This window comes from Camelina sativa, chromosome 11, assembly GCF_030686135.1.
Source record: "Camelina sativa cultivar CO46 ecotype springtype chromosome 11, ASM3068613v1".
Classification (NCBI taxonomy): domain Eukaryota; kingdom Viridiplantae; phylum Streptophyta; class Magnoliopsida; order Brassicales; family Brassicaceae; genus Camelina; species Camelina sativa.
In genome coordinates, this window is record NC_141890.1 from 2,202,617 (window position 1) to 2,221,957 (window position 19,341).

Here is a 19,341-nt window from a genome sequence, read left to right on the forward strand (position 1 = left end):
TTTTTTTTTTCTTTCTTTTCTTCTTGTTTTGGTTTTTTTTTTTGATTATATATATTTTGTAAGAAATTTTTTGCTACTGGACAGAATGTGATTCAACGACTTTTACGCGCAAAACATTTTTCGACGTTTAACTGAAAGACGTGCTTCAGTGGATTATATATAGAGAAATTCATTGTAACCACGTTGTCTTCGATTGGAGAAGAAAAATCAAAAGTTGTTATTTGTTGAGAACCCATTTATTCACTCATAGTGATATTATACACCTACTTATTTACCTTGTTGGGTAAGCTTTTTTATTTTACCTCTTTTGGGTAAGCTTAACAGTGATAAAACGAACGACGCTTAAACTTAAGCAGGATAATAACGCTCTCAAACAAACGAACGACGCTTAAGCAGAATCATTTGGTTTTTTTTTTTTTTTCTCATTTGGTTTACGTACTTCGATTCATTTCTTATTTGGGACAAATATCTATACACTAGTATGTTGTTGTCCTATTATTTTGCTTGCATTTGTGTATATAAATGATGGAATTATAATATAATATCAATCCACTTGTGTTCGAGTATCTGTAATAATACCAAAAATAGTGTCGAGAAAGAATTGTCATAACATTGTCCAATCAAATTAATGTATATTTGTGAAGTGAGGAAGTCTCTTTGGTCAGCAGGCCTAGCACTATTGAGCTGAGCAGCAGTGGATAACAATTGCAACTAAACCAAACTAAACCAAAATTTTCGTTAAGTTAAACTGAAACTAACTGAATTACTTACTACATGGAAAACGCTGAATGTGCCTTTAGACAAGAAAAAAAGGAGAGACTGTTTCCACTATCAGTAGTACATATGTTTTTCTTGAGTATGAATACTTATGTATGTAGTTATCTACTTGTTTCTTTTCAGAATCTCAACATATAAATGTGAAACATGGCCCAGAAAATAAATATGGCTGGTTATAACATTCGATGTAGACACACACGACTTCAAGAAAAACCCAGCTAGCCCTTGGCCAAATAAATGGTTATGTCTCTTGGGGCCCCAATATTTTAAGTTATCCAATCACATTGTTTTCTAATTCGACGTCTTAATTTATACATAAAGCTACTAGTATTATTATCTTCTATGAATTCGGGATATAAACCTTGAGAATCCCAAAAACAGGTGTGTTAACCTTGGGAATTAATCAAAGTAATCTTGAAGATTGGAACAATTTTTGTTGACATTTTTCTGAACAACCCGTAATGAACAATCACCAAAGAGCATTCTCGTTATAAGAATTTGAAATCCTACTCTCCTATTATCATATTTTTAATATATGGAATAGGCTTAATATAAAATGAACGGAAGTAGCTAAGACGAAGACTTGGTAAATGTACTAATAAGTAATTTACTCCGACAACGAAAGCCGGCGACGACCGGCGTGTTCTGTAAGAAATACAAAGATATGACAGAAGAAACCGTGTTCCAAAGACCAAACCAAACCCTCCAACAAAACAACAAAAATGTTTCTTCATTATCTTTAAAATTAATAAGACCAACCCGTTTCTTAATTTTCTTGATCTAAACCTGTTTCGTTACCTATGGGTGATCTAGCTAAGCAGATATTGTCTCGACCGATTCAACTAGCAGACCAAGTGGTGAAAGCCGGAGATGAAGCCACGATCAACAAACAAGAATGCGCCGAGATCAAGTCCAAGACGGAAAAGCTCGCTGCTCTTCTCCGTCAAGCGGCGCGTGCTAGCTCCGACCTCTACGAACGTCCCACGCGCCGTATCATCGACGACACTGAAAACGTTCTCGAGAAAGCATTGACGATGGTCCAAAGATGCCGTGACGATGGCTACATAATGCGTCTTTTCAACATAATCCCCGCCGCAGCATTCCGTAAAATGATCTCCCAACTAGAAAACTCCGTCGGCGACGTCTCTTGGCTCCTCCGTGTCTCAACTCCCGCCGGTAACGATGACGACGAAGGGTTTGGTTACTTAGGCCTCCCTCCGATCGCAGCCAACGAACCAATCCTGTGTCTAATTTGGGAGCAAATCGCGGTTTTAATGACCGGTTCGCCGGATGATAAATCCGACGCCGCCGCGTCGTTAGCTTCGTTAGCGAGAGATAACGACAGATACGTGAAACTGATAGTTGAAGAAGGTGGAGTCAACCCTTTGTTGAAACTTCTGAAAGAAGGTAAAATCGACGGTCAAGAAAACGCGGCGAGAACAATCGGGTTATTGGGTCGTGACCCGGAAAGCGTGGAGCATATGATTCAGCTTGGTGTGTGTTCAGTGCTTTCGAGTATTCTCAAAGAAGGTTCGATGAAGGTTCAAGCCGTTGTGGCTTGGGCTGTTTCAGAGCTTGTTTCTGGTAACCACGCGAAATGTCAAGAGCTGTTCGCCCAAAACAACGTGATTCGTCTTCTCGTGAGTCATTTAGCGTTTGAAACGGTTCAAGAACATAGCAAATACGCGGTTGTCGCGGGTAGAGCTACGTCGATGCATCACGCCGTCGTGATGGCGAGTAAAATCAATTTGCCGGCGGTTAACGAGGAGGAGGAGGAGGGGGACGATACTAATACTAGCCAGATCGAGAACTCGAATCACATGCCGAATCAGATGCATAACATCGTTACGACTACAATGGCAATGAAGGCGGTTGGATCGGGATCAAAATCGAATCTGTCTAACCGATTCGTAACCGACGAGGATGAGAAACCGCCGGAAAAGCTGCCGGAGAAGAGCTATAGTTTGAATTCAAAGATCAAGGCTTACAGTAGTACGGCACATCAATCGCGAAACGCGTCTGTCACGAGAGGGAGAGAGCTTGAAGATCCGGTGACGAAGACTTACATGAAAGCGATGGCGGCGAGAGCGCTGTGGAAACTCGCTGTTGGAAACTCATCGATCTGCCGAGTCATCACCGAGTCACGAGCTTTGCTCTGTTTCGCGGTTTTACTAGACAAAGGAGACGCAGAGACTAAGTACAACACAGCTATGGCTATCATGGAGATAACCGCCGTGGCAGAGGAAAACGCAGATCTGAGAAGATCAGCGTTCAGACGCACTTCGCCGGCGTGCAAAGCGGTTGTTGACCAGCTATTCAGAATCGTAGAAAACGCCGACGCCGGATCCGATTTGCTCATCCCCTGTGTCAGATCAATCGGAAACCTAGCAAGAACGTTCAAATCAGCAGAAACGCATATGATCGTGCCTTTGGTAAAACTCCTAGACGACGAAGAACCAGACTTAGCGGCGGAAGTAGCGATCGCGTTAGCTAAATTCGCGACGGAGGACAACTTCTTAGCGAAAGAACACTCGAGGACGATCATCTCTGCCGGAGGATCGAAGCTTCTGGTACAGCTAGCGTATTTCGGAGAGAACGGAGCTCAGATCCCAGCGCTGGTTTTGCTGAGCTACGTGGCGATGAACGTACCTGACAGTGAAGAGTTAGCTAAAGACGAAGTGTTAACTGTATTGGAGCGGGCTTCGAAACAAGCTAATGTGATCGAAGACGAAGATATGGACGCTTTGTTGTATGAAGCTAAGAGCAGACTCGAGCTTTACCAATCCAGAGGTTCCAGAGGCTTTCACGTATGACTCGACGATTTCCACACATGTATTCAAATACTAGGCGGTGACTCTGTTTTTTTTTATTTCCCAGTATTTAATTTGTGGCCCATTAAACAATAGGCCCAATTTATAAATTCGGCCCAGTTTGTGGACGCGTGCACACATGATAAACCGACGCGGATAGACGGAAGTGGCAAATTTCCCAAAGCCGAAGAATCTTCCACCCAAAAAAATGTTAATTTGGGCGGCAGAGTGAAATTAGGGTTTAATTACATCCCACTAAAATTAGGGTTTGTGCACTAATTTCCTTTATAATTACAGATTTAATCCACTCAACCTCTCTCTATATATATAATAAACACACACACGCCTTTGGGATTTTATCAAACAAAACCCTAATTCACCCAATCTCTTCTTCTTCTTCGTCAAACTTTTTGTTAGAGGGTTACGATGGCGTCAGAGGATCAATCCGTGGGGAGATCTACCGGGAAGGTGAGTTGGTTCAGCGACATCAAAGGCTATGGATTCGTTACTCCCGATGACGGCAGCGTAGAGCTATTCGTTCATCAATCCTCAATTGTTTCCGACGGTTACCGGAGTTTAACTGTCGGCGATTTGGTTGAGTTCACTGTTGGTGAGGGAAGCGACGGTAAGACCAAAGCCGTGGATGTTACTGCTCCAGGTGGTGGTCCCCTTAAGAAGGAGAACAGCTCTCGCGGAAGCGGTGCTAGGCGCGGCGGATGCCACAAGTGTGGTGAGGGAGGTCATATCGCTAAGGATTGCCGTGGCGGCGGCGGCGGTGGTGAGCGTAAAGAGGGTTGTTACAAGTGTGGTGATGCTGGTCACTTTGCTAGGGATTGTGCTCAGAAATCAGGTGGGAACGGAGACCAACGTGGAGCTAGGAAGGAGGGTTGTTACAATTGTAATGAGGTTGGTCACTTTGCTAGGGATTGTACTAAACCGGCTGCTGTAAACGTGAGAAGCGGCGGGGGTGAGCGTAATGGATCTTGTTACACATGTGGTGGAGTTGGTCACATGGCGAGAGATTGTGCGACTAAGAGTAGTGGTTGTTACCAGTGTGGTGGTCCTCACTTGGCTCGTGATTGTGACAGGAGAGGAGGCGGCGGTGGTGGAGGTAATAATAAGTGTTACAAGTGTGGCGAAGTAGGTCACTTTGCTAGGGAATGTTCTGTAGTATCTGAATTGATTTCCTAATCAACGAAATAAAAAGAGAATGAAGATTGAATCGAGTTATATATATATATATATATATATATATATTTTATATATATTTCTCTTCGTTTTCATATGATCTTTTTTTGTTTTGTTGATGGGAATGAAACTGCCTGGTCCTTTTGGTGTTTTGGTGTTTTTTTTTTTTTTAACTTATTATTATTATTATTATACTACAAAAAGAGAGTGATCCTACTAAACTAAACTAGTTTGTTGTTAATTTCTCTGATATGGATGCGCTCCGCTTCTTCTATCTGTTTCTGGAAATTTTGACCTCATATTGCTTATGTCATCCACCTTTTGAGTTTCTTTTGTCCTTTTTGTTACTTGTTTTAGTTCGTTTCAGTTTATTGCTTTTGTACTTGTGATGTTTTGACAGCATTACAAGCATGACGTCCTCAAGTTCGTAACTTTTTAACTCATTCCCAATAATTTTAGTCGTGTAGAGCATGTTTTGGGCCGTTCGTATAGACATAGAATTCTCGATTATGACTTGCATTAGTAACCTGTGAATTGGTGGAAATAAGTGACCTTTGACAATTATAGGGGATGTCACAGTTCGTAGACAACGCTTTAAGTAATGACCTCACTATGATCTGGTTAAAAGTTTGTACCTAAATTCACTACTAGCAAAATCCAAGACTGATGACAATTCTTTCTAATAGAAGAAACTGGAAACCCAAGTTTGGTGTTCACCTTTTACTGCCCAAACAGAGCCATATGATCATTGATTAGATTATAGTACGACACACATATAATAAAACGTGATTAGGTTAAACATCATCCACGTCTCCTTGTGTTTTTATATCGTTTGATACAATCAACCAAAACCTTACTAATCATTCACCTCACATCGCATTAACTAATAATTTTCATGGTATTAAAGTTCCATTGTCATTTTTGATGTCTCTTGTCATTTTTGATGTCTCTTGAAATAGTAGCTTAATGAGAAATTTAAGGTTATGGATCAAGTTCTTATGATACTCGAACCTGAAACTTCTACTAGTTGACATCCAAAAATTAGAATCTTCAAAGCAAATACTAATCATAAACGCAAATAAATAGCCAAAATCTCTGTTCAGTCATACCAAATTTGCTTTGATGTTTGGAAAGAAAATCAAATTTCTAATGAATTCGATAAATTTGCGTAATATAAAACACGCATGAGTACTACCGAATTTGTCGTATTTGTTAAAACCTATTTAAACAAAAGAACCAGTTACATGTCCTAGTCAAACATAAATAAATAACTTGTAAGAATGGAAGAAGCATGAATCAACCAAGTTGATATCTCTACATCACACAACTAAAGCTTGGAATGTCGTTGACCCAACACCCTCTCTCTCTTTTCTTTTACTTGCGAAATTCCCATCCAAACTTTAGCCACTGTGTCTCTTTCCCATGGTACTCAATATTAAAATAAGATAAATTTTGTATTCCTCTCCTGAACCTTTTATCGTGTGTTCCTTGTTTGAATAAGGAATAGATGTTTGAGAGGCTCACGAAATAGCAAAGCATCATCATATTAATTTTTGTCATCTTGTAATAATTATAATAATTAATTAACACTGTGACATAGCACAACTTGGGTGGATAGTAGCTAGATACTCGTAAGACCGTGTCCCTTGGAAGAGAGAAGAGGGCAGAATCTAAGGATGGCATCACACACACACACACTACGTTTCTCTGTCAGCACCTCTCTTGTTTTTTTTTTGTTCACCGCCTCTTTCATTCAATTCAAGTACATTCCCATTTTTTTCTAAATATAAGCAATTTCTATTTTTTTAAAGAATTTAATTCTTTCGTTAACTTATTCATTTTCCGCATTTTTGACTATGGTCTTTGGATCAAATCACATTTTCAGCAAGGAAAATTACAAACGAAGTAATGGATCTTCTGAAAAATATTATATATAATATTTTTTAGCCAAAGGAGGAGACAAGTTCTATTTTAGATCACCGACATCAACACTGATCATATCCATATGCGACCCATATTGTCATATTGCACGAATCATACAAAAAAACAATTAAGAACATATGATATAATAACACTTTATATGATTCAAAAAAATTAGTTTCTACTTTCTACATAATTAAATCCTCACTAAAATACTAGTAATAACGTGAACATGTACGACACATTGGCCGACTAACATAGACAAAGGCGGCATGGGCTCACGTGAAAGCCGACCTTTCCAATAAAAAATCTTGAGCCCCTTTAAAAGATGGGGTCAATCCCCAAAAACCTTTTTCTCTCCAACTCCTAAAATTTCTCTTAACATATATATAAATACAAAGCCTACACATTTGCACTCTTCTTTATACATTTCTCTCCAGAGCAGAAACAGAGTCACCGGGAAAAAAACTAATCTCCAGGCGACACACAAACACAACAACAAAAAGTTCAATACTTATAGATTCTGGTGACTCTCTGCTCTAATGGGTCAATCTCAAGTTTCTCTCTTTCTTTCTCTGATTCTTGTTTTAATCTATGGCGTTTCCTCTACAACTTTCACCATCCTTAACCAGTGTAGCTACACCGTCTGGCCTGGCCTTCTCTCCGGCGCCGGAACCCCTCCTTTACCCACCACTGGATTCTCCTTAAACCCGACTGAAACACGTGTCATCGCAATCCCCGCGGCTTGGTCCGGCCGTATCTGGGGCCGTACTCTCTGCACACAAGACGCAACCACCGGAAAGTTCACTTGCGTCACCGGAGACTGTGGTTCTTCCGCCGTTGAATGCTCCGGATCCGGCGCTGCACCTCCGGCTACCCTCGCTGAATTCACCTTAAACGGAGCCGGCGGTCTAGATTTCTACGACGTCAGTCTCGTAGACGGTTACAACATCCCCATGACCATTGTTCCACAGGGCGGAGGAGATGCCGGAGGAGTCGCCGGGAACTGCACGACCACCGGGTGCGTTGCGGAGCTCAACGGTCCGTGTCCAGCTCAGTTGAAAGTGGCCGCGACGGGGGCAGAAGGAGTGGCTTGCAAAAGCGCGTGCGAGGCGTTTAATACGCCGGAGTATTGCTGTAGCGGCGCGTTTGGAACGCCGGACACGTGTAAGCCGAGTGAGTACTCGCTGTTTTTCAAAAACGCGTGCCCGAGAGCTTATAGTTACGCTTACGACGACGGAACTAGCACTTTCACTTGTGCCGGAGCTGATTACGTCATCACTTTCTGTCCTTCTCCTAACCCAAGGTAACATTAAATTATTTCCATTATTTACCAAACAAAAATATGATTTGCTTCAAGTGGAAACAAGAATTAGAATAATTAAAAAAAAAACAAATTGGGACGTTTTGGCTAATTAAAAAAGGTTGGTTCCGATGTTCAGATAATCAATTAAAAAAGTTTGGTTCTGATTCTCTTAGAAGAAAGTCCGGTTTCGATTTTTTTTAATCACATTCAAAAGTTCAATAATGTTGGAGATGAATAAATAAGTTCACCTTTTTGGTTGTGTAACGTTTTGAATGAGGTCAAATCACCGAATAAAAATCATAGCTCATACTTTTTCAGAATGGTCCGTATTTGTCAATTTGTGAAATCATTTGACAAGACGACATTTTACATTTTCACCCGTTGGCATAATTATTATGTCAAACATAATATACAAAAAATATCTAATGTTCTCTGTTGTATCATCATCACATGTATGGTACTATGCATAGATTTTTTTCTTTCTTTCAAACGTCGGTTAACTGTGGCCATGTGTGGTCCAAACACGGCTCTTTTGTTCATATTGCAAATCATTTTAAATATTTGGTTTTTTTTGTTTTCAATTTCAAAACGTCATAGTGATAATTAAATGTTTGTTTTCTTGTGTAATTTGTCTTTCAGTGTGAAGAGTGCAACGAAGGGACTCCAACCCGAAGCGGTTAGCTACTCTGCGGCATCATCTCAAAACGCGTCGCCAACTCTCTCTACCGTGTTTTTGATTGGAGTTTTGGGTTTCGCGTCTTGGGCGTTGCTACGCGTTTGGTGATATCTCTCTCTACGGCGACGTTTTTTTTTTCTAATAACACACCACACCATTCGAGTTTTTTTTTCCTTCTCACCAAGAGAAAGTAAATATTATCGAAGAAAAAAAAAATGAAATGGCCAGAAGAAAAGGTTAAGTTTAGTCGAAGAGTGATTTATTCGAAGTGATGATTTTTAGAACCAACTTATTTTAGATTGATTAGCTTACGGTATTAGTTTCTACGTAATTTTTTTTAGACAAATGTTCTGTCTTTTATGGTGTATGTAGGATATATATAACAGTTTTGCTTCCAGAATTAATTGATTGGTAATGCATATTAGAATTGAAATAATATATAAAGATAATAAAACAAATGAAACTGAAATGGAAGAACCTCAAAAAAATGCCAACATAAATTTGTCAAATATTGAAATCCGATTATCACTAATCTAGATAAGTATATTGATGCTTGTACAAACGAATTGATTTTTCTATCATTTAGTCATCAAACGGGCATATTTTAATATCAAATTGAAGAAATGTATAAGATTTATCCTCTATCTTTATATCCAATCAAAAATAAACTTAACTTAACTAAAGCTATAACTTTAAGGATAAACGTTGAAATTCTTTTAAAAGTGGCGTGTAATCACAATTGTTTAGCAGTATAGACACCATTAAGTACTTAACAGTAGATTAAGATAACACACCCATAAAAAAAAAATTGCTATATTCATAATATGGCGGCGAACATTTCTGTTCCAATTTTCTTTTTCAAAAAGTTGCTATATTTGTTTATCCATCGATCTTTCACAACCAAAATTCCCGTTGACATAAGTATCAAAAAATAGCACAAAGCAGAGTCAGTTGCAGAGGTAAAACAAGTTTGGGACCTTATGATCAAATATTCTCTCCCACTCACACGAAATCACTCCCTTTAGGATTCTCTCTAATTACTCCAGTTTAGGAACGAACTCATGGCTCTGTTTTGCTTTATTTTTTCACTTTACGCCTCTGTTCTTGGATTTATCATCTTCTTGATCCGTGGTGGTCACTGGTCAGCGATCTCTTCGTTTTCTTTATCTAAGTTTCTCTCATTTCATTTTAAATTTGACAATGACGCCAGAAGTACTTTCAGTTGTAGTGAAGCTGATCACACCATCACTTTCTGTCCCAACTTGCCCAGGTATGGCAAAATAAATTGGTCAAAACAGTTTAAATAGATGGAGTTTTAATTTAGTTTATAAGATGAAAGCTTTGAGCGTCTGATTAATGTATTTGTATTGTGTGAAATAGTTTAAAAGTCTTCGAGAGAACCACCTCCTGAAGAGACAGGAGATGCATCTGGTTCTGGAACTGAGTCGAGTACAGATATATGCAACAACAGATAGAAGAACCGTCTTCAGTGCATACTTATTTCGCGGGTATGGCCATTGGAGAATCGACTAGAAATACAGCTTCTTTCGCTCTCCTTTTGACTCTCTGTTGGATCAGCTTGTAGTTTTGATTACTGCTACAAAATGACAAAACATTATAAAAAAAAACTGAGAGAAGCTTTGCCTTTAATATCCTCAATCATGAAGGCAAAGCTTGTTAGATTGGTCATCTTGTGTCATTCTCATTAATTGCATATTTCAAGAAATTAACAGTTCTGAATTCAATGTGCACAAAGAGATATATATGCTTTTCAGAATAAGTTCCAATCATATTGAGGATCACATTTAGACCCGCACACACACAGAGAATCTCAATGATTCCTTTGTCATCTCTAAAATTTCCAAACGGCTATTAATAATTACAACAAGCTAAAGTTTATTTTCAGCACTATTAAAAACCAGAAAAGACAACTAGAAATTAGATTCAAAAAGCCAGATTTAGAATGAAGAAAAGTTTGATGTAGTTCATCAATGACAGTACACTTATCGAGAATCTTATAGCTTTTCTTATTTATATTGTTCTATACAGTATCTTCCTTTTAGACGAACGGCTTTGCCTAACTCGTGTGTATGTGTGGTGTGGACCTCTCTATACTAAAAAGGAAGATAAGAGCATCTTACATAGAGTCAAAAAGGTTTCAACTTTCAAGTGCACCCACTTAATATTATATCCATAAAACACAATATGTTAAGAACAAAGCTTGAGAGATTGGGTGTACCTGCGTTTATTCGCCATCCATAGCCGCAAGTATAACAGGCTTGACTAGATATGATTCGTAATTTGAAGAAGTAAAGGGTAGCAATGATTCTTGTCATAGTTAGGCCAAGCTTCGTCTCCTTTAACAAGCGTCTCATGGCGCTTCCAAACTTGTGCATCGTAGTTTTCAGTTAAGACGTAGTGTAAACCAATGTCTTTAATCTCCTTTAAGAACTTGTCTAAAGAGTCACCTCTCTTAGGACTGAAAAATAATGCTTCGGAGGGTTCTTTGGCTTTAAGCAGCATCTTGATAGTTCTTGCAAGGTGCTTATGAAATTCCTTGAAAAATGTACTGTTGAATCATAAAAATAAAAGTATGTGTCGCGTCAAAGGGATAAGAAGGACATATCGATAATGCTGAAGACTGAAATCAAGAGCAAGAAAAAGGTGAGGAAGGTACCAATCGCTAGCAACAATTATGTCGAAAGTGTTGGTTAACTCTGAAAGTTCATGCTGGTTCCAGTGCAACTCCATGGCTTTCACGCTTGTGCCACCAAATGCCATGGAGTTGGATTCTATGTTACGCTTAATATCTGGATGTTAAGTTAAGCAATGACTCCAAAACAAAATTGAGTTCTGGGTTTCCATACGAGAGAAGACAACTTTGATGAAACAGTATACGCACACCAACAAAACAAGTAGGATACAATTAACTACTTGGGGATTTCCATCTGAGATAACCACTTGTGATGCCTCAGTGGCAGCTGCAATAACTAAACCGGCTAATCCATACCCCGAGCCAAGCTCAATAACTCTTTTACCTCTGCAACATCACAATTATAATATAAGTACACAAAGTTATAAGAACACAGATGCAAAAAACAGTCTTAAAGCTGAACACAGAAACCTGAAACGATCCGGCTGAGACTTGCAAAAGAATGCTAGGACTTCTTCTGAGGGCCACTGACCTGGAAGAATAACAGTTGCCTTTCCTAAGTTATGAATTCATAGATTCACACTCCAAATAACTAGAGACCCCCCAAAAGTAACTAACTCAATGTGTTTGATATATAACACTCTACCGCATGGTTAATGCCAAATCGTATAAGAATATGACATACTACACAAAGCAGAGCAGCAACATTATACCCATAAGTTTCTACTTAAACCAGACAAGGATAAAAATGGAAACTTTATCACATCACAGAGATAGGTTGTCTTCAAAACCAACAATGAGAAAGAGAAACTTACAGACAAGTCCAGTATTATCAATGTTGTATCGATTAGATATCTCGAAGTCATTGAGATCACTGCAATTATCCACTCTTTGTCTGCAAAAATTTACAGAAACAAGCAAACAAACAAAAGCTCTCAGGAGTGGCATATCTACAGAACAAGCCGTCACATTGTTTCAGTTAACAGATTCAAAATCCTAACGTTAGATAGAGCTTCGGAGAACCAGTGATGGGAATAGTGTAGCAAACGCAAGCCTCCCGAGAATGATCTGAGTCTGACTGCAGAGAAGAATCCACCACTTGACACGGAATCAAGTTGAATCCTTGAGAAGCTTTCCTTGAAATCCGCTTGATCTCAGCTTGAGATTGAGAATCTGAAGACCAAAAATTGAGAGATGATGATGATGATCCATTAGCTTTTTTATCAAGACGTGAAATCAAGAGAAGAAGAAAGAAGAGGAAAATTCAAACCAGATCTACGGAGAAGTGCTTGACGAAGAATGTTCCATCTAAGAGAAGAAGAAGAAGAAGAAGTGGGGTCCATTGAACAATCGTTATAGCTTACTCCGCCGGAATCGGAATCGGAATTTGTGTAGCAGCCAAACAAAGAAGACGACGATTTTAACCTTTTCTTTTTTTGGCAACAAATAAATTATTAGCACAGTAACTTTTTTTTTTATTGGGGGTCAACGAAGTCAGTTAAAAAAAAATGTCAACAGCAAAGTTATTTTCATGATGTTAATTATAATTAAATTGAGGACTAAAGTGTAATGTAATATTTTAACGTGGCACAAATATGACTGACACACACAACTGATTACTTCAAAAGTCAAAACCACATTGTTGTCAAAGTGATTAGAGATTTAAACATCTCTTAGGAAGTTAGGAACAAATCTTATTTACTCAGTATAGATTTTTTTTGCCTCATAGTTATTATATAATATACAGTTTAATTACTTTGAACTATATTGATTTATTTTTCAAAAATGTACTTTATGGAGTGATATGGGATGTTGCAATAAGATTTTCTCTATAACATAGTATTTCTATTAATAATGATAAAAATTAACAAGTGGTGACTAAATATGAGGATTTCTAATGCACAATTTCACTTCATTCAATTAAATTACCAAACTAATCATTTTGTATCTTTTATGTTTCTATCTTATCATATATAAAAAGACCTTTTTTTCTTCATGGTTGAGATAAGGTCCTACTGTTAATTAAAGAGGGTTTATAAGGCAATGCATATATATATATATATATACATACAGATTGTTATTTATCATAGTCAAGTATACATCTTAAATACTTATTTTTGTCTGTTTTAATATGACATTATCCATAAACAAATTATACATCTTGATTACCTGATTCTCTTTTTTTTTTTTTTAATATGACACTAAAAATAGAGGAAACACAATAAACTAATTTACATTTATACAGTTATCAAAATAAATTTTGGATATAATTATAATCTATAAAATTTTGGATAATTGTTTAATTATTAGACCGGCCCGGTTTACACATAAAAGAAAAACACGCAACTCCCACGTCTTCCCCTTTCCGACAGCAAGCTTACTTAACAGTTAATCAAGTTAGATTGACTTTCCTCCATTGTTACTAATCTTTTTAACTTTTTTTTCTATTTTTGCCCCAAATCTTTTTGAAATTCTTATAAATAGCCCAACACTTCTTCTTCTTCTTCATTCCGCTTTGTCTTCCTCCTCCCAAATCTCCGGCGACAATGGAATGTTCTGCACCTGCTCCCAAGCTTTACCCATCCGTCGACGCTTCAACCACCGAAGCTCCTCTCCCAAACTCCTCCTCTTCTTCCTCTTGTCCTAACAACAATCTCTATCCTTCAATCAATGTGAACGATCTCGTCAACAACATCCTCCCGGATCCAACCGTATCCGACTCTGCTTCAGCTCCTCCTCTCGCGACGGAGGAAGTGCTTCTCAAAATCCACGGCGCGATTCTCCACCTCATCGACAAATCTTACAGCGTGGAGCTCGCCTGCGGCGATCTCGAGATCCTCCGTCTTGTTCAGGGAGATATCACCGTCGCGGTTTTTGCTCGCGTCGGTGATGAGATCCAATGGCCGTTGACTAAAGACGAGCCAGCCGTTAAAGTCGACGAGTCTCATTACTTCTTCTCGCTCCGACCCGTTAAAGAATCATCCAAGTCATCGGATCATTCGACTGACGAAGCAGAGAACAACGAGATGCTGAACTACGGATTAACAATCGCTTCCAAAGGTCAAGATCTTGAGCAGCTAGACAAGATCCTAGCCGACTACAGCAGTTTCACGGCTGAGGAGAAACAGAACGCGTTGGATTTGACGGCGGCGAAGGAGACGTCACCGGAGGAGCTGAAGGGAAAGAGGAAAAAGATGGTGCAGAAGCAATGTACGGCTTATTGGACGACTCTGACTACAGTGGAATTGCGTCGAAAATGATCGCTGCTGGTTCTGGCCAGTTGATAAAAGGGATTTTATGGTGTGGAGATGTCACTATGGATCGGCTCATGTGGGGAAATGAGTTCATGAAGAAGAAGTTGTCTAAAGCAGATAAGGAGAGAGAAGTTAGTCCTACAACTTTGAAACTTCTCAAAAGGTAACAACAATCTTTGAGACTTTGTTATCATCAACTCAACATTTTAGAGTATTGGGATGTTTGTTTTGAGGTTACTGACTTATTATGTATGTAAACAGAGTGAAGAAGATGACGAAAATGACAGAGAAAGTGGCCAATGGTGTGCTCTCTGGTGTTGTCAACGTTTCTGGATTCTTCTCGAGTTCTGTGATTAATAGCAAAGCTGGGAAGAAACTCTTTGGTCTTCTTCCTGGAGAAATGGTTCTTGCAACACTTGATGGATTCAGTAAGTTGATTTAAAATCTTCATGATTATTATGTGTGGGATGTATATTGGAATTCTCTTCTTCTTATATATATACATTTTTGATGTTGTTTTTTCATAGACAAGGTTTGTGATGCTGTTGAAGTAGCTGGAAGGAACGTTATGAAAACATCTTCCACTGTCACTACCGAAATCGTCGATCACAAGTAAGTAACTGCAAGAAGAAAAAATTACAAAAAACAAAAAAAAAAACTGATTTTGTTCGGATGGTTGATGTTATGAATTTTGTAGGTATGGAGCTAAGACAGCACAGGCGACAAATGAAGGGCTTAGCGCAGCAGGGCATGCTTTTGGAACTGCATGGACCGTTTTCAAGATCAGACAAGCTCTTACTCCCAAGAACGCCATGAAGCCATCATCACTGGCTAAAACCGCACTTAAAACGGCAGTTATAGGAAAAATTAAGGGGAAAAAGAGTTCTTAGTAGAGGCTGATGGATGTTGTGTTGTTTGTACATCATTCTTATTTTGCCTTGGTACATAATTAATTATAAGCTATATAGGTTTCTAAAAGATTAGCAGTTGATGCAATTGTGCTAACTGCTTAGTGTTTTGATTTTTTTCAAGAATCATAAGAATTATATACAGCCATAGATACAATATTAGATATTGTGTTTGATTGGTAATCGCAAAATAGCATAAAAAGCGAGTTTGGTGTTTTGTTGGTATATAGTTTTGAAGAATTCATTGATTTTGCCTATGGTGTTGTCTCAGTTGTTCCAAGTAGTGAAACTGAGTCCTATATTAGGTACACTGGCAAAAAAAAAAAAAGGATTAAAACTTTAAACAAAATTGAATTTATCGAATCTCTAACTATCAAAATCCTATTAGTAATCACACCATTTTATAAAATTTAACATAAATAAGGAAAAACAAAAACAAAACCTTAATAAAATAAACGACAAAAGTTTTTAAAATTTCAAAAATCAAAATTTTAAAACTATCCTAAAAAAAAAATTAAAACCTTGAATGCTAAATGTACAAAATGATTCAAAAACAAGTTAGATTTATGGAATCTCTAACAATCAAAGACTGGATCCAAAATCTGGTTAGTAATCACATCATTTTGTAAATTTAGCATAAAAAACAAAAACAAAACAAAACAAATCATAAAAACTTTTAATATTCCAAAAAAAAAGAAAGAAAAAAAAACTATCCTAAAAAACAAAATTAAAACTTTGAATGCTAAATGTATATAATAATGTGAAAAAATTGGATTTATGGAATCTCTAACAATCAAAGACTGGATCCAAAATCCTGTTAGTAATCACATTATTATATACATTGCATAAAAATCACATCATCTTGTCAATTTAGCATAAAAAACCAAAACAAAAACAAAACTTTGCATAAAAATAAAAAATAATAAGATGAGATAGAGAATAGACCGTAATTCTTAATGGGCTTGTGAGTATTTTGGCGTGCTGAAAACCCTATTGCTTAATGGGCTTGAAGTTGAGAGAATCCAGTCCAAAAAGCTTCTCTTGCTCCTCTCCTCCGATCACTTCCTCTGTCTGTCGTTGTCGAGTGTCACCGATCTCTCTTCGGTCAATACGTGATGATCTCTCGCTAGAATCGTTTTGGATTCTTCAAACAGTTACGAAAGATTCTATGACGTCACCGGAGAAATCTCATTCTCTTGAACCGGAACCTATGATGCCTTCTTCTTCCTCGTCTTGGATTACGTCTTTGTTGAAGATATTGATTGTGTGATCTTCTTATCACTCACCGTCTTATGATCCGACATAACGAAAGCCAAATACGAATCAAAGCATCATCATCTTCCCATCAAATTGCATCTTTCTCTCTTATTGTAACTCATTCGTGCCTTTTTTTTTTCTTTTTTTTTTTTTTTTGGTTCTTCTCTGTGTTTGGTGGAGATTAAGATTGAGAGATCAGAGGTCCCGAGTCTATTTATAAACGGATGATCATATGTATGTAATGTATGACCGACTCAACAAGTTTCCTTTTTTTAAAGGTTAGGAGAAAGTTCGGAGCGAAACCGAACCTAACAACACAGGCTCGGGTAACAACAAGTAGTTTAAGATAGATAAAGTGAGGCCTGAATGCTACCGTAAGGCCCAATAATATTTAAATAGACAAGATGTGGCTTTTGGTCCAATTTGATACAACACTGCATGCCGTTTTCCCATTCTAAACCGGGATTAATGTTAAACAAACTGATGATGTCACATGCTTTGCCGGTTTTATGCAACTGGAATATAAACTACACGTCGTTTTATGGTAAGCAAAACAGAGTTGGGTACATCATGGCTTCGTCCCCAGAGGCCAGAAGAAGTTAAGAAGAGAAATTAAAAACCTGAATCGCCTCTTAAAACTAGAGATTTGGAAATTGGTTCGGTCCGTCTGACCAAATCAGCAAAGAAGGTCGGAAGATCAGGAACGCCAAACAGAGGAACCCTCTTCTCCGCCATGAAAGAAGATTACGAGGTTGCGGCTGATGATTTCTCTATTTCTTTATTCAACTTTTTTTCTGCCAAAAGTTGAGCTCTGAGTTGATGAACACGTACCTTATTTCCCACCGAGAAACACTGCCTCAAATCCACCCACAACTGGTGAGCATTGGAAACAAAAGTAACAGTGGATTTGACTTTGGACTCAATCGAAGTATGAATCCAACCCACAATCATAGAGTTAACTGTTTGCCAATTTTCAAAATTGACATCAGTGCTCAATGGTTTTGGTATGGTACCATTGATAAACCCCGTTTTACGCTTAGCCTGAAGAGCATTAAACATCTCAGTGGACCATTCATTGTAATTATCACCAGTCAACATGACGGAGGTGATCATAGCTCCAGGATTATCCGAGTTGGACAAAGTGTAGGGAGACACCGTCTCCGGAGTAGGTCGCTGCACTGCAGGAGCCTGCTTCAAAGATGATGAACTATCATCTATTTCGGACATGATTTCTTGTCACGAAAAAAAATAAACTTGTTCTTAACATAAGAAAAACAAAATAAGAAGAGTTTAGCGGAAGAAAAAAAAATTTAGAGAGGCTCTGCTACCATGAAGAATTAGGTATTGAACTGAGTTGTCTTTTATTCACAAACATTACAAAGATATTTATACATGGTCAACGATAGGGTTTCTAAGTTAACATACATCGTCATTGACGTAAACATTACGACACAAGCCCATAACACAAAACCCAACCCATAACCTCAATACATAACTACTATAAAGTAAGATGCACGATTATTCCCAACTAAAATCACATGGAGACAATTCACCTAACAACTAAAACAACAGTTTGTCTATCTTTATTATTACATCCAATAACAAGACGTCGTTCCCTCTTTACTTTTACAACCATGACAATGACATGATGCATAAATTATTAAATTAGGTTGTGTTAGTTAGTTGAAATTTTTGCTTACGAAAAATTCGATTTCACTTAATTCGTCAGCTGCGTAATGTAAAACACAGTCGAGATAATAAAAACGTTTCATAGGCGTGCAAGTGAAATATTCCCACACGTTCATTGCATTTAAACAAGTATATCGTCGTAAGCCAAAGTTAATGTGTATATATAAATTTAAACTTTCTTAAGGTATTCTTTCACATGATTAGGTACATTAGTATAATTTGGATAGACCTCTTAACATTTTTAAAATATTAACTTAAATGCTCTTGTAAAACGCACTACTGACTACAGCACTAAACAATACCAATAGTGCAAATGGGTAGTTGACATAAACGTTAGTGCATGTATTACCGGTAAAGGAACGACTTTATTAAACAATACACTTTTTAAATATGTATATCCTCAATATTTTACTGGATTATCACAAGACAATAGAGATTAATACAAACTATACGATTACAACTTTTGTTTTTGTTATTGGTCAGTCTTGGTTAGCATTGGAATTTCATTTGAAATTTTTGAGTTTAATGTGTGAGTTATTAAAAAAGAAGAATCAAACGTACATTTACAAGCTGGTTATATAAATAAATCAATATTTTGGCAATTGTATTTGTCATGAAGCTAGCAACTGTAGTATTTAGGGAAACTACTATTATCATGCCAAAATCAGTAATATATCTTTGGAAAGAAAAAATGGTTAGATCTATAGAGTAAAACGCATGGTATATAGGCACTCTCAGAAAAAGATAGAGGGCGAAGCAGTCATACTCCACCAAGGACCACCACCACCCCCACCAATGTCCACCCTTCCCACATATGCATAATGTATACGTGCCAAAATCTCTCTAGATCCCACATATGCATTTATATACTTTAGATTTTGGTCTCAAAACCGAAAAATTATC

General features: G+C 37.7%; 4 protein-coding genes, 1 long non-coding RNA gene and 1 pseudogene across 11 annotated transcripts; 4 read left to right on the plus strand and 2 right to left on the minus strand.

Moving 5' to 3' along the window:
* The first annotated feature begins 1,202 nt into the window (after positions 1-1,202).
* On the plus strand, positions 1,203-3,715 carry LOC104721171 (uncharacterized). Its single transcript, XM_087473968.1, has one exon. The coding sequence runs from the start codon at positions 1,578-1,580 to the stop codon at positions 3,588-3,590; it is 2,013 nt and encodes a 670-aa protein (XP_087330094.1). The 5' UTR covers positions 1,203-1,577; the 3' UTR covers positions 3,591-3,715.
* LOC104721173 (uncharacterized) lies at positions 3,193-5,049 on the plus strand. The gene has a single exon (XM_010439088.3). It carries the CDS (start codon positions 4,014-4,016, stop codon positions 4,776-4,778), a length of 765 nt encoding a protein of 254 aa, XP_010437390.1. The 5' UTR covers positions 3,193-4,013; the 3' UTR covers positions 4,779-5,049.
* Positions 5,050-6,952: 1,903 nt separating this feature from the next.
* LOC104727552 (pathogenesis-related thaumatin-like protein 3.5) lies at positions 6,953-9,077 on the plus strand. Its single transcript, XM_019231439.2, has 2 exons — positions 6,953-8,001; positions 8,641-9,077. Exons 1-2 carry the CDS (start codon positions 7,238-7,240, stop codon positions 8,783-8,785), a joined length of 909 nt encoding a protein of 302 aa, XP_019086984.1. The 5' UTR covers positions 6,953-7,237; the 3' UTR covers positions 8,786-9,077.
* Positions 9,078-9,962: 885 nt separating this feature from the next.
* On the minus strand, positions 9,963-12,846 carry LOC104721174 (calmodulin-lysine N-methyltransferase). 6 transcript variants are annotated; one of them, XR_015571796.1, is made up of 8 exons: positions 12,601-12,771; positions 12,332-12,503; positions 12,146-12,225; positions 11,802-11,862; positions 11,602-11,717; positions 11,355-11,479; positions 10,917-11,246; positions 9,963-10,271 (listed from the first exon to the last, which is right to left on the minus strand). XR_015571796.1 is itself a non-coding variant. In XM_010439089.3 (8 exons), the coding sequence occupies exons 1-7, from the start codon at positions 12,671-12,673 to the stop codon at positions 10,961-10,963; spliced, it is 921 nt and encodes a 306-aa protein (XP_010437391.1). In that variant the 5' UTR covers positions 12,674-12,846; the 3' UTR covers positions 9,963-10,271; positions 10,917-10,960. The 6 variants fall into 6 exon arrangements, 3 of the variants coding, with proteins under 3 accessions (XP_010437391.1, XP_010437393.1, XP_010437392.1); XR_015571798.1 differs by having other exon boundaries at positions 9,963-10,274; XM_010439089.3 differs by having other exon boundaries at positions 11,355-11,487; positions 12,601-12,846.
* Positions 12,847-13,771: 925 nt separating this feature from the next.
* LOC104721176 (senescence/dehydration-associated protein At4g35985, chloroplastic-like) lies at positions 13,772-15,200 on the plus strand (annotated as a pseudogene). The gene is made up of 3 exons (XR_015571795.1): positions 13,772-14,747; positions 14,846-15,012; positions 15,112-15,200. The product of XR_015571795.1 is annotated as a senescence/dehydration-associated protein At4g35985, chloroplastic-like (transcript).
* Positions 15,201-15,580: 380 nt separating this feature from the next.
* Positions 15,581-17,051, minus strand: LOC104721175 (uncharacterized). Its single transcript, XR_756932.2, has 2 exons — positions 16,438-17,051; positions 15,581-15,802 (listed from the first exon to the last, which is right to left on the minus strand). It is a non-coding gene; the product is annotated as an uncharacterized LOC104721175 (long non-coding RNA).
* Positions 17,052-19,341: the final 2,290 nt, after the last annotated feature.